General features: G+C 39.1%; 1 protein-coding gene across 2 annotated transcripts in view; it reads right to left on the reverse strand.

Annotated features, from left to right (window-relative positions):
* Positions 1-14,892, reverse strand: part of FOCAD (focadhesin) — a 302,861-nt gene that overhangs the window by 201,165 nt on the left and 86,804 nt on the right. For both annotated transcript variants that reach the window (XM_061425184.1, XM_061425185.1), the window contains 2 exons: positions 9,712-9,799; positions 2,286-2,488 (listed from right to left, as the gene is read on the reverse strand). In XM_061425184.1, coding sequence (XP_061281168.1) covers positions 2,286-2,488; positions 9,712-9,799 — 291 coding nt within the window. The remainder of the gene's footprint in view (positions 1-2,285; positions 2,489-9,711; positions 9,800-14,892) is intronic.

The raw sequence follows: 14,892 nt of genomic DNA on the forward strand, positions 1-14,892 counted from the left end.
CATTCCTCACTGAACAGAAATTTCTTGACTGTCTACTACGTAGTAAACAATAGGTCAGGTGTGGAGGATGCAAAGACAAATAAATAAGCTAGGGTGTTATCTATTTCCTTGAATATGTGGAAAATACTCAGTTTCACCGCTGCTAAAGTGTTTTTAATTTTCCAATCCGTGATCAGCTGAAAAAGATAATGCAGAAACACCTATGGTGGAAAAAACATCAAAAGTTCAACAACTGTTGCAATTTAAATATTAATGTGCTTAAAAAAAAAAGGCAAAGTATGAAAAAGGCCAAGCTTCCTTCCCTGGGTGAGCTCACGGCACAGCTGGAGGTACAAATATGTACCCCTTAAACTAAGACACACAACACAATCCACTAATGCTGAAAGTGTTTGGATGCAAAGGAGAGAGAGTAATAAATTCTGACTCAGGGAGGCTGAAAACACTTGGCTGGGTCTTGAAGAACGAGTAGTTCAGGCAAAGGAGACAAAAGTGCATTATGTACTAAAGCAAAGATTCAGGAGGAGAACTGGGAGTTTGGGACAGGTTAAATTTATAGGTATGTTTGGAATATAGGGTCTGGACAGGCGTAGGAGAAAAGCCAACAGTAAACTGTGGCTTAAATTTTTCAAAAGGGAGATCATATATCCACTGAAAGCCTCAATACAGCAGCACACTACCATCAGGAGGACATTTACACCCTAATAGTATTCCTTCCTCCTCCCTCTTCACCAGCTGCTAAAGAGAAAATCCACCATGCAGTGCTGATGAATAAGATTCACACACACCTGAGCAAATAATAAGCTGAGTACTTACACATTAGATTTAGGGTGATCCTCAGTAAATATCACTCATGATTTAAAGGAACAGAACTCTCAGACATAGTACCCTGTCCCCACCCCCATTCAGAATCCAATTTGTGTTCTATATGGGCAAATTACAAGGGGAGGTAAAAGGCTATTAGAAATTTGGGGTCACAGTTTGTCATCCTATCAGAGCAGATGTTAAGAACTCTCTTATTTTAATGCAAATCAATTACCTATTTCAAGTTTTATGCTTTAGTCAAACAATTAGGATCAAGGAGGCTACAGCATACATTCAATATGCCTGCAGGCTAGTTTCTGCTGCATGATCAAACAGGGAACATAACCAAGAATCCCCAACAATGCCTGGATTTCTGCTGCTAGAACATTTAACAACACGTTATTAGTGGTATCTCTACTTTTGCAAACAAAACAACTAAGGCACTTGCTTGCATTTATGTAATGTCTTTGGTCTCTGGAAACTTAAGATGCTTCACCAGTTTTACTGTCTTTAACCCTTTATAGTTGGGAAGTACTATCACATTTTACTGGGCTTTGCTGGTGGCGCTAGTGGAAAGAACCTGCGTGCCAACGCAGATAGACGTAAAAGATGAGGGTTTGATTCCTGGGTCAGGAAGATCCCCTGGAGGAGGGCATGCCAACCCACTCCAATATTATTGCCTTGAGAATCCCATGGACTGTGGAGCCTGGCAAGCTACAGTTCATAAGGTTGCACAGAGCTGGACACGACTGAAGTGACTTAGGACACACACATCACATTTTACTAAAGTTAAAACCCAAGCACATAAACAGAAAAAAATATGATGAATGTAGGCCTAGAATTCAGCCACTAACAAGATATTACTCATATTTCTCCATTATTCTAACAGGACCAGTGAGACTGACAAAGCCAAATGGGGTAAGCCCAGTAGGCATGGATCAGAATGAAGTGTGACAGGTGGGCTGAAGGGAGTAGGAACACACACAGGGACATCACGAACCATGTGCTGGGGAATACAGCGTAAGGTGCCATATTCAAAAGTCAAGTCTTAGTTCTTACAGATCCCAGAACTTCCAGGCAATTGCAGTCCCCCACCATGGATTGCTGCAGGTCTAATTACACTGCACTATTTAACAGTATAAAGAAGGGGAAGAAAGGCTCCATGCTCACATGTGTTGCAGAAGCACTAGGTTAGTTAACTAGAACTAGTTGCTTTCCTGCAGGATTCCTTAGGACCTTTAACCACTAATGGACACTGGAAACTCAACAAGCAAAAAAGATTAGACAGATTTCCAACACTTATTTCAAGCAGGACTACCCTCCCCACCACAGTCCAGAAGAATACACTAACATCAACACCAGTGCCTGACAGAGTGGTAAAATTCAACGACAGGATTTAAACCCAAACACATTTCCGGCAGTGACTTAAATCCCATATAACTGATTAAACTTTATGTTAAGAGAAACAGGGATAAAGTGGTTACCTTTCGGTGCTCGTCTCTGTAGCGCTCCTGCTGCACCATTTCTAAAAGGTTTACAGCCAACTGCTGCCTAGAGGGACCTTCTTCATCCACGGATATACAGTCTTCCAAGGCAGTAGAAGACAGTATCTGCAGAAGTGGCATCACTAGCAGCAACGAGGACTTTGGGATCTTCTGACTCTCAGCAGAAGAAAGGAGCTTCAGAGCTGGTCATCCAAACAACAATTCACAGTTTTCAAAATTAATACTGCAGTCAAACAAAATGCTGTTTTGTTTAAGAGAAATATGCAAAGAGCTTTCTTGCCCCTTTACAATTGGGTCATACATACAATTAAGATGATAAACCTGATCCTTTAAGAAATAAAAAGAACATAAAAATTAACTCAGCAAAAATAAGCTATTAATGCACAGAACTTTTTAGTTTTTACTTGAGGATGCTCTTAGAGAAAATTCATATCATAAAGTAAAATCAACTTTTTTTTTTTCAGGTCAATATGAATTTCTTTAAAATTCAACTCAACTTTTGTTCTTATACCCTGTCAGATCCTCTGCCCTCACAAACTGAGCCAAGAGACCAGAGTTCCTGATCTACGGATAACAAAATCAACACATGCACTACTCTTTCAAGCCCAGCTGAGAATTGTATCAAGCGATGCAAAAGTAAACAAGGTGAAGCACGGGATGACCTTCAGCAGTAATTACCAAGAAGCAAATCAGCAAATTCTCAAAGTCCTTACCCATGGAATACAACCCATGTTTATAAAAGATTTTTTTAACATGGAAACAAACACACACGCAGAATAATTTACTTATATGTGTAGTCTCCCTTAGACTATGAACAGGATGAATTAAAGAATAAACTTTCTTCACAGTTATTGAATGAATGCTGATTTACTGAAAAAGGTTATTTTTACAAATAACCTCCTTCAGAGTGAGATTATTAATCAACTTAACTTCCCCACTACGCCAAAAAAAACTACAGTGAACTTTAAATCATGTCAATGAATTGCTAGTATTGTATTTTAAATCACCTGGAAGTCAAACCTGAATGTGGTATGAAATACAGACACTTCTTACTCCAACACTACGAATTTACTTTTTTTGCCTAAATATTAGTCTTAATTCATAATTGTCAGTTATTACAATAATATAATACCTTTAACAGATACTGAAAGAGGAACTCCCCAGGTCGGTAGGTGCCCAATATGGTACTGGAGATCAGTGGAGAAAATAACTCCAAAAAGAATGAAGGGATGGAGCCAAAGCAAAACAATACCCAGTTGTGGATGTGACTGGTGATAGAAGCAAGGTCTGATGCTGTAAAGAGCAATATTGCATAGGAACCTGGAATGTTAGGTCCATGAACCAAGGCAGATTGGAAGTGGTCAAACAGGAGATGGCAAGAGTGAATGTTAACATTCTAGGAATCAGCAAACTAAAATGGACTGGAATGGGTGAATTTAACTCAGATGACCATTATATCTACTACTGCAGGCAGGAATCCCTTAGAAGAAATGGAGTAGCCATCATGGTCAACAAAAGAGTCCGAAATGCAGTACTTGGGTGCAAGCTCAAAAATGACAGAATGATCTCTGTTCGTTTCCAAGGCAAACCATTCAGTATTACAGTAATCCAAGTCTATGCCCCAACCAGTAACACTGAAGAAGCTGAAGTTGAATGGTTCTATGAAAACCTACATGACCTTTTAGAACCAACACCAAAAAAAGATGTCCTTTTCATTATAGGGGACTGGAATGCAAAAATAGGAAGTGAAGAAACACCTGGAGTAACAGGCAAATTTGACCATGGAATATGGAATGAAGCAGGGCAAACGCTAATAGAGTTTTGCCAAGAGAACACACTGGTCATAGCAAACACCCTCTTCCAACAACACAAGAGAAGACTCTACACATGGACAGCACCAGATGGTCAACACCGAAATCAGATTGATTATATGCTTTGCAGCCAAAGATGGAGAAGCTCTATACAGTCAGCAAAAACAAGACCAGGAGCTGACTGTGGCTCAGACCATGAACTCCTTATTGCCAAATTCAGACTTAAATTGAAGAAAGTAGGGAAAACCACTAGACCATTCAGGTATGACCTAAATCAAATCCCTTATGATTACACAGTGGAAGTGAGAAATAGATTTAAGGGCCTAGATCTGATAGATAGAGTGCCTGATGAACTATGGACTGAGGTTTGTGACATTGTACAGGAGACAGGGATCAAGACCATCCTCATGGAAAAGAAATGCAAAAAAGCAAAATGGCTGTCTGGGGAGGCCTTACAAATAGCTTTGAAAAGAAGAGAAGTGAAAAGCAAAGGAGAAAAGGAAAGATATAAGCATCTGAATGCAGAGTTCCAAAGAATAACAAGAAGAGATAAGAAAACCTTCTTCAGCGATCAATACAAAGAAATACAGGAAAACAATAGAATAGGAAAGACTAGACATCCCTTCAAGAATATTAGAGATACCAAGGGTACATTTCATGCAAAGATGGGCTTGATAAAGGACAGAAAAGGTATGGACCTAACAGAAGCGGAAGATATTAAGAAGAGGTGGCAAGAATACACAGAAGAACTGTACAAAAAAGATCTTCACAACCAAGATAATCATGATGGTGTGATCATTCACCTAGAGCCAGATATCCTGGAATGTGAAGTCAAGTGGGCCTAAGAAAGCATCACTATGAACAAAGCTAGTGGAGGTGATGCAATTCCAGTTGACCTATTCCAAATCCTGAAAGATGATGCTGTGAAAGTGCTGCACTCAATATGCCATCAAAATTGGAAAACTCAGCAGTGGCCACAGGACTGGAAAAGATCAGTTTTCATTCCAATCTCAAGGAAAGGCAATGCCAAAGAATGCTCAAACTACCGCACAATTGCACTCATCTCACATGCTAGTAAAGTAATGCTCAAAATTCTCCAAGCCAGGCTTCAGCAATACGTGAACCGTGCACTTCCAGATGTTCAAGCTGGTTTTAGAAAAGGCAGAGGAGCCAGAGATCAAATTGCCAACATCCACTGGATCATGGAAAAAAGAAGAGAGTTCCAGAAAAACATCTATTTCTGCTTTATTGACTCTGCTTTATTGACTATGGATCACAATAAGCTGTGGAAAATTCTGAAAGAGATGGGAATACCTGACCACCTGACCTGCCTCTTGAGAAACCTGTATGCAGGTCAGGAAGCAACAGTTAGAACTGGACATGGAACAACAGACTGGTTCCAACAGGAAAAGGAGTACGTCAAGGCTGTATATTGTCACCCTGCTTATTTAACTTATATGCAGAGGACATCATGAGAAACGCTGGGCTGGAAGAAGCACAAGCTGAAATCAAGACTGCTGGGAGAAATATTAATGACCTCAGATATGCAGATGACACCACCCTTATGGCAGAAAGTGAAGAGGAACTAAAAAGCCTCTTGATGAAAGTGAAAGAGGAGAGTGAAAAGGTTGGCTTAAAGCTCAACATTCAGAAAATGAAGATCATGGCATCTACTCCCATCACTTCATGGGAAATAGATGGGGGAACAGTGGAAACAGTGGCAGACTCTACTTTTTTGGGCTCCCAAATCACTGCAGATGGTGATTGCAGCCATGAAATTAAAAGACACTTACTCCTTGGAAGGAAAGTTATGACCAACCTACATAGCATATTCAAAAGCAGAGACATTACTTTGCCAACAAAGATCTGTCTAGTCAAGGCTATGGTTTTTCCAGTGGTCATGTATGGATGTGAGAGTTGGACTATGAAGAAAGCTGAGCGCCGAAGAATTGATGCTTTTGAGCTGTGGTGTTGGAGAAGACTCTTGAGAGTCCCTTGGACTGCAAGGAGATCCAACCAGTCCATTCTGAAGGAGATCAGCCCTGGGATTTCTTTGGAAGGAATGATGCTGAAGCTGAAACTCCAGTACTTTGGCCACCTCATGCGAAGAGTTGACTCATTGGAAAAGACTCTGATGCTGGGAGGGATTGGGGGCAAGAGGAGAAGGGGACGACAGAGGATGAGATGGCTGGATGGCATCACTGACTCGATGGACGTGAGTCTGAGTGAACTCCGGGAGTTGGTGATGGACAGGGAGGCCTGGCGTGCTGCAATTTTTGGGGTCGCAAAGAGTCGGACACGACTGAGAGTCTGAACTGAACTGAATATCTTTAACAAAATATGAAATTCATGTAATACAAATATTTCTATATTCTGTACTATGGCTCTTGCAGGCATTTTTACAAATTGCTATTTACAATCATGGCCAGTGTTAGTAATTAAGAAGCATAACATTGTATTATGCACGCTCAGTCACTTCAGTCGTGTCTGACTCTCTGCAATCACATGGACTGTAGCCTGCCAGGCTGCTCTGTCCAAGGGATTCTCCATGCAAGAACACTGGAATGAAAAAAAAAAAAAAGAACACTGGAATGGGTTGCCATGCCCTCCTCCAGGGGATATTCCCAACCCAGGGATTGAATCTGCATCTTTTGTGTCTCCTGTATTGCAGGTAGATTCTTTACCACTGAGGCACCAGAGAAGCCCCAACATTGTATTAGTGCTGTGTATTTTTAAAACTTGAAATAATCAATATTCTCCCCGCTATCCTATTGCTTTGAGCATTCTTTCCCAATATACGAAACAATAGATTTTTATTTACATTTCAACATTATATACTAGCTCAATAGTTTTCAGTATGGTTTATTCACTCTATCAAAGGTAACTTCAAATCAGAGACACTGGTTTACAAAAGGAAAACTTGGCTCTTCTCCAACAAAAGTACTGGAGTGTTTGATCCTGTATTATCCTATCATACATGAGCTATAATTGAAGGACTGGAGCCTCAGAATTAGGAATGCAGATTCTGTAGGGCATCAAAAATTTTTTTCTCGTCCAAAAACAAAAACCATGTATACGAAATATCCAGAAGAGACAAATTTAGAGACAGAATGCACTTTAGTGTTTTTCTGGGACCGAGGGTAGGAATGAGGATTAACTATAAATGGGTGCAAGAAATTTGGGGGAGAGGGATTGATGCAAAATGTTCTAAAACTAGACTGTGGAGCTGGCAGCACAACTCTGTAAATTTACTTTTGAAAAATGTATTTATTTTTGGCTGCGCTGGGTCTTTGTTGCTGTGTGGGCTTGTCTCTGGTTGCAGTGAGTGAGGGCTACTGTCCAGTCGCAGTGCATGGGCTTCTCACTGACGTGGCTTCTCCTGTTGTGGAGCACAGGCTCCAGTCATGAGAGCTTCAGTGGTCGCAGCACACAGGCTCATTAGCTGTGGCCCCTAGAGCTTGCAGGCTTCAGCAGTTGTAGCGCATGGGGTCATTACTTGTGGTGCAAGGCTTAGTTTCTGCATGGCATGTGGAATCTTCCCAGACCAGGGATCAAACCCGTGTCCCCTTCTTTTCCAATGTACAACCAGGGAAGTCCCATAAATTTACTTTTAAATGCTATTGTACATGTAAAAACAGTGAGCTCTATGGTAAATAAATTTGCCTCAATAAAGCTGCTTTTTAAAAATAATAAAACTATGATTGTCATAAGTAACAGGATTGGAAAATTATACCTATAGGAGGATGCCATGTATACTCTTTAAGGGGAGGAGGCAAAAACAGTTTAGTAAGAGACTAGGGAGGAAGGGCCAAAGAGAAGAGGGCCAATAAGCAAAAGCAGGGTAGGAATCAAAGCCCTTAAAAGAGCCAAGGGTCCCTTCCATATGCTAAAGCTATTTCTAAGACACTGTAAATGAAAGAGTAATTCATCCTCAAAATCATGGATTAAAATGCCCAGAAGGAGTTACACAATCAGTATTTACCTCAATCATGTTTTAAAAATGAAAGTGGGAATGAATCAACGAATCATGGCATCATAACATACACATCACAAATTAGACAACATCCTACATTACTGCATGTATTATACTGGACCAAGTAAAGCGAGGCAATACTAATGTAAAAGCCACAATTTAAAGGTATGACTTGTTTGTTGATCTGCAAACTTGATTCTTTCCCACGTTATTCTTTCTTTAATTTATTTATTTATTTTAATTGGAGTCTGATTACTTTACAATAATGTAGTGGTTTTCGCCATACACTGACATGAATCAGTCATGGGTGTACAAGTGTCCCCCATCCCGAAACCCCCTTCCAACATCTCTCCCCATCCCATCCCTCAGGGTTGTCCCAGTGCACCGGCTTTGAGTGCCCTGTTTCATGCATCAACCTTGGACTGTTGATCTATTTCACATATGGTAATATACATGTTTCAATGGTTTTCTCTCAAATCATCCCACCCTCACCTTCTCCCACAGAGTCCAAAAGCCTGTTCTTTACATCTATCTCTTTTTTGCTCTTGCATATAGGGTCATTGTCACCATCTTTCTAAATTCCACATATAGGCATTAATATACTGAATTGGTGTTTTTCTTACTGACTTACTTCACTCTGTACAATAGGCTTCAATTTCATCCACCTCATTAGAACTGATTCAAATGTGTTCTTTTTAATACCTGAGTAATATTCCATTGTGTATATGTACCACAACTTTCTTATCCATTCGTCTGCCAATGGACATCTAGGTTCCTTCCATGTCCTAGCTATTGTAAACAGTGCTGCGATGAACACTGGGGTCTCTTTCAACTCTGGTTTCCTCGGCATGTATGCCTAGCAGTGGGATTACTGGGTCATAAGGCAGTTCTATTTCCAGGTTTTTAATGAATCTCCACATTGTTCTTCATAGTGGCTGCACTAGTTTGCATTCCCACCAACGGTGTAAGAGGGTTCCCTTTTCTCCACACCCTCTCCAGCATTTATTGTTTGTAGACTTTTTCATAGCAGCTGTTCTGACTGGCATGAGATGGTACCTCATTGTCCCACATTACTCTTAAACAGAACATTTTTTGCCTCCCTTTAGCCCCATTCCTTACTTTTTTTTAAGTCAATACTGGACAGTCAAAAGAATGTTATCTTCATTTGTACTAGGTAGGTTAACAAAATAATCATAAATTAAGCCTTGTTCAATGTGGCACCAGTTTTGAATAGTAAAGGTGTATAGAGTTTTAAAAGTAAATTCAAATGCTAAATACTTATTCTGCTTCAAGGGTTTTATGCTATTGATTCTGTTTGCTGTACAACTGAATGAGCTGACACACCCTTCAAAATATTTACCAATGTCACTGCTATATAATTTAGAACATAATGTCCTAACGAACAGCTGAGATATTTGGTAAATTATGGTATATGGAATCTTGCACAAAACACCTTGATAAGAAAAAGAAAGCTCTATTTGATAATGACTAAACGGAAAAATTCCAGAACGGACATTCACAACATATAGGACTTTACAGCACAGTACAATACGTAGATCAAGTGACACCTGCCAATACTCATGTTAACTTACGTTACTCTTGTGAGCGTATTTTTATTTACCTAGACTTAAGATTGGCTTCTGTTGACTTGCTGGAGTCTGTAGAAGTAGTAAAGCTATTCCAATTATGACCGGTTCAACAGGAAAATCCTAAAGGAAAAGAAGAAAAGCAAAGAGCTGAAGAAGTTTCCAAGACCCATTGATTTATAATTTGTATCTAGGAAAAGTATATTTAACATGAAATATTATAAACCTATTGTACAAAATTACTCACAGTAAGCCTGTTCTATTTAAGGAAGAGTTGTTGAATGCCACAGCAGTCACAAGTAAATTCAAAATGTTATCATATCTGGCCAAAGAGCAATAAGTTATAAACCATATTAATTCAGAGGGAAAACCTGCAGTCTTCAAAACAGTCAATCTTTGCAAACCAATAAAAAATACCTGAAATACTTAAGAATATTTCATTTCTGGAAAGTAGCTGAATTGTCTACTTAGGTAATACAGACATCGCTCATCTATACAACTTACATAATAAATTACACTTAACAAATTTTGATAAATCATGTTATTATAATAAAAGAAACATTAGTACCAGAGAAGCAGAGATTATTTTTAAATTACAGTAACTTACTGAGTATATGTAAATATAGTAAAGCAATAACCATAGAAACTTAAAGTCATTAATTTCACCAAGTACATAAATGAAATTTAAAAAAAAGATAAAAAGGACATGTACATTCAATTCTAATAAGGAAAATACAAGTGGCATAAGATGTCATTTGAAGTTTCTAAATAAAGAAAACAATAATGTTTTATGGAACTAAAGAAGGTCCAACACCCTCTGCTAAAATCACTTCATTCTGAAATTTACAGAAGTGTCTACAATTCTGTCGGAGAAGGCAATGGCACCCCACTCCAGTACTCTTGCCTGGAAAATCCCATGGACGGAGGAGCCTGGTGGGCTGCAGTCCATGGGGTCGCTAAGAGTCGGGTACGGCTGAGTGACTTTACTTTGACTTTTCACTTTCATGCATTGGAGAAGGAAATGGCAATCCACTCCAGTATTCTTGCCTGGAGAATCCCAGGGATGGGGGAGCCTAGTGGGCTGCCATCTATGGGGTCGCACAGAGTCGGACACGACTGAAGTAACTTAGCAGCAGCTACAATTCTGTAACAAATTCTTCAGAATTCTACAATTCTACAAGCAGAAAATTTCCCATGAATCATGAGTGTAGGCAAAAAATTAAAAAACGAAATGTGAGATAGAACTGTGTGTTAAAGAAACACTAGAGAGAAATCAACTTAGTCTGACACAACTAGAGTTATATTCCTGGAGATGCCATCAACTCTGGTACAAATTACTAAATGTATATCTACATCTTCAGCTTCCCTGGTGGCTCAGTGGTAAAAAGAATCCTCCTGCCAATGAAAGAAAGACTTTAACACACAGGCTATCATTGGAAAGGCCACCAAGTAGCTTCTCATGAGACTGGCCTGTTGAGAACAAAGGGTGGACGAGAAAGAGCTGGAGATCAAGACACCTAAAATAAGGAAAAGTAATGGCAGAGGATGAGACTAGATGACTTTAAATTGTTCATGATTCTGAGAGGTCACAAATTTTTTGTGTGATTAGAAGGCTTCCCTGGTGACTCAAATGGTAAAAGAATCTGTCTGCAATGTAGGGGACCCAGGTTCTGTCTCTGAGTTGGAAAGATCCCCTGAAGAAGGAATGGCTACCCATTCCAGTATTCTTGCCTGGAGAATCCCACGGACAGAGGAGCTTGGTGGGTCCTTGGGGTCCCAAAGAGTCAGACACGACTGAGTTACTAACACTTCACTTCCACTGCTTTAATGAACACCTGAGAATGGTACCATTTAATGAGGTCTTTCAATAAAAGCCTGTGCTGGACATCTCATGAACACCTTCAAATACTACAGCTATCACTATAGTGACTCATACTGCCTGCCCCAGGCCACTGAGAGATCCAGAAGTACAGGGAAGTTAAAGTCCCATAGGCCACGCCTTGACAAGTTGTTAAGAGAAGTCCAGGGATAAACACTTCCGTCTTTATTCTGGATCCTTCTGGCAGGTTCTGAAACATCTTCCATAACACTTCTTAGCATATTCCATGAGATGAGCAACTGGCTCCTTACAGTAGTGGCCAACTTGATAATACTCGTACTGCCTCTCCTCCCTTTAGTATTTCACGCTTCCTGTCACTCTCCCACTTGCTTCCTGAGATCACAGCCACAGATGGACTCCTGATGATAAGCTTTTGCCTTTGTGGAAACCCAGGTTTTGTTTTTGCCTTTAGGGATATTCAGGGTCTACTTTTTGAGGAACCAAGGCTAATTCAAGAGCCTAACTGGAGAAAAGAAGTAAAGAAACCTTTATATTGGACCACAGGTATCACTGGAGCCTTGATGACAATAAACACCTGGAGTCCTTTCGCCTCAATCAAATGAAACATAGCAGTGAGCATCAGCCGTGTTCCAGGCAGGAAGTACATATGCTGGGCTCGGGGATGCTACTGTGAACAAGAGAGCATGAAAAAGTTTTTACATTGTTGTTGGATTTTTTTTTCTTATTGTTGTTTTGTTTGTTTAGTGAAAAACAAGGAATGAGAAAGGCCACAGCAGAGGTAAGTATCTGCAGCAGACATAACAAAGACAACAGCCCAGCTCACACAATTCCCCAGTGTCACAGCTCTGCAACCTTCCCTGCCCTCCACTCAGAGTTGACTGACCCAAGCTGGGCCAATCAGACCATTCTTCCTAGGAATCTGAGAACTTAAACCTCAGTTTAACTTAAACCTCAGTTCTTCACACAGTGAAGAAAGGTAGGGGGGACATCTGATGGTAATGTGTTAGGGAACATATGTTTCCAGCCTTACCAAAGCTGGGAGGTTTAGCACTCTTCACTTTGAAAGCTACCTAGTCTCCCCACAAACAATATTTTCTGTTAAGAGTACATATGCTTAGGGCTCTGTGCTTCCAATGCAGGGGGCATGGGTTCAATCACTGGTCAGGGAACTAAGGTCACACAAGTCGTGTGGTATAGCCAAAAAAAAAAAAAAGAGAGAAAAGAATATATATTTTGCTTGAAATGGGAAATATCTTAGGTTATGATCATTCAAATAGGCTAAAAATAGTTCAGCTAAGACCAAATACATTGAAACTAATGTAGCCTAAGAAATACATCCATTTTCAGTGTGCAATGAAATAAATCCAATATAAGAACAGAAAAGGAATAAAGAGGAAAAGACAAGTTAATGTAATATTTGAATTGAACATTTAGCTAAATTTCCTGGGGGACAGGAAATTTCATAACATAAGTATTTTAACAGTTCTACATATTTTTAATTCCTTCTAGAATTTTTAAAATATTGGGCAGATGGAAGACACAGCATAAATAAGACCTTCTCCCACAGACACCATTTCATCATTCTCAATGAAAGTATTCTGTCATTCTACATTAAAATCAAAAATATTTTTAAAATCCGACTCGAGTCAAAAATATTTGACTCAATATTTGACTCAAAAATTGACTCAAAAATATGATTCAATATTTGACTCAAAATTTGACTCAAAAATTCACTCGAGACAATGTGAATTTTAATAAGGATATTATCCATAAGAAGTTGAAATGCATCAAATATGTTTAAATCTATAAGTTCAGAATACTTTCAGAAATTAGTAAGTAAAGGGAAAGAGTCAAGCCTGTATTCTAACTTTTCTGTATAAACTCTACTACTGGACAACCAAATACTAAGTGGAACCAACTACTTCTTTTAAGAGAAGTAGTCCAGCTAACAAAGGAAGAAGAACAGAATTAGAACATCATTTCTTTAATTCCTAATGAATTAATGGAACTAGGCACCAGCATCAACAAATACCAACATCATAAAAAGAAGAGCAACACATATTATGTGCTTCTCGATGAAAGAACACACCATGCCTTGTAGTCTTGGAAACAAAAAAATAAAACAAAAATCTGAATCTGATCAGGCCTCTATAGCTAACAACCTATCAACAGGGAGACATGTCAAAGTGCACCAAGAGATTGCAATCAGCAGGTTTCAAGATTTACAAAACTCTATAGCTCACATAAGCCAGGTTTTCCTTCTTTTTTAAAACATGTAAACAATGTACAGATACACATGGAGGTGATAAAACTATAAACAAATGTAAAGAAGATATCACTATAGAAGTCAGGATAGTCAGGGCAAGGAGGAGGTTGTGATTAGGACTGCGCTAATTAGGACTAACCTTAGGAAACTTCTAGGGTTGCCAGAAAAGCTCTATTTCTGGATTTTTTATGCTTACAAGGTTGTTTACCTTCTATGCAAAAATATATATATAATAATAATCAAATTATTTAAGGGTGCTAGTTTAAAAGGTAGATGTTTGGACCCAACCAGCCCAGCTAATTCAATATCTCTAGGGGTAGGACCTAGGCATTTGCAGTTTAAATAAAATCTGCCTAGTGATTTTGATGCACTCTAGTCTGAACAATTTGATTGGAATATAAACTTCACAGATCTTGTCTTTTTCACCTAACTGCCATAGCAAAGTACTTGCCATAAAAAACTGTCTCCTATTCACATGAATCTACACAAACAAGGAACATTATGGGTTTACCTGTTAAGTACATTACATATATGGTTAAGATAGGCAATTCCAAGTAATTTAACTATATAATATTATCTATATAGTACTTTCCACATATTATTTAGCTACAAATACTATTTATTCATATTTTATATGTATTTTATTAGTATAATATATATAAATATATTATCTATTATAGCTATTATCTAATAGGTATAACTATATAAAATTGATATAAAAATCTGAAAAAGTATGATTATTTTATTATATTAACTACATAATTTGTAACATCTAAGTAAGTGCTCAGTTGTGTCCAACTATTTGCAACCCCATAGGCTGTAGCCCACCTAGCTCCTCTGCCCATGGAATTTTCCAGGCAAGAATACTGGAGTGGGGTGCCATTTCTTACTCCAGGAGATCTTCCCAACCCAGGGACCAAACCCATGCCTCTTATATCTCCTGCATTGGCAGGTGGATTCTTTACACTGTGCCACTTGGGATATGGTAATAATGTATCAGTTCAGTTCAGTCGCTCAGTCGTGTCCGACTCTTGGCCACCCCATGAATCGCAGCACGCCAGGCCTCCCTGTCCATCACCAACTCCCGGAGTTCACTCAGACTCACGTCCA

This window comes from Bos javanicus, chromosome 8 (genome assembly GCF_032452875.1).
Source record: "Bos javanicus breed banteng chromosome 8, ARS-OSU_banteng_1.0, whole genome shotgun sequence".
NCBI lineage: Eukaryota > Metazoa > Chordata > Mammalia > Artiodactyla > Bovidae > Bos > Bos javanicus.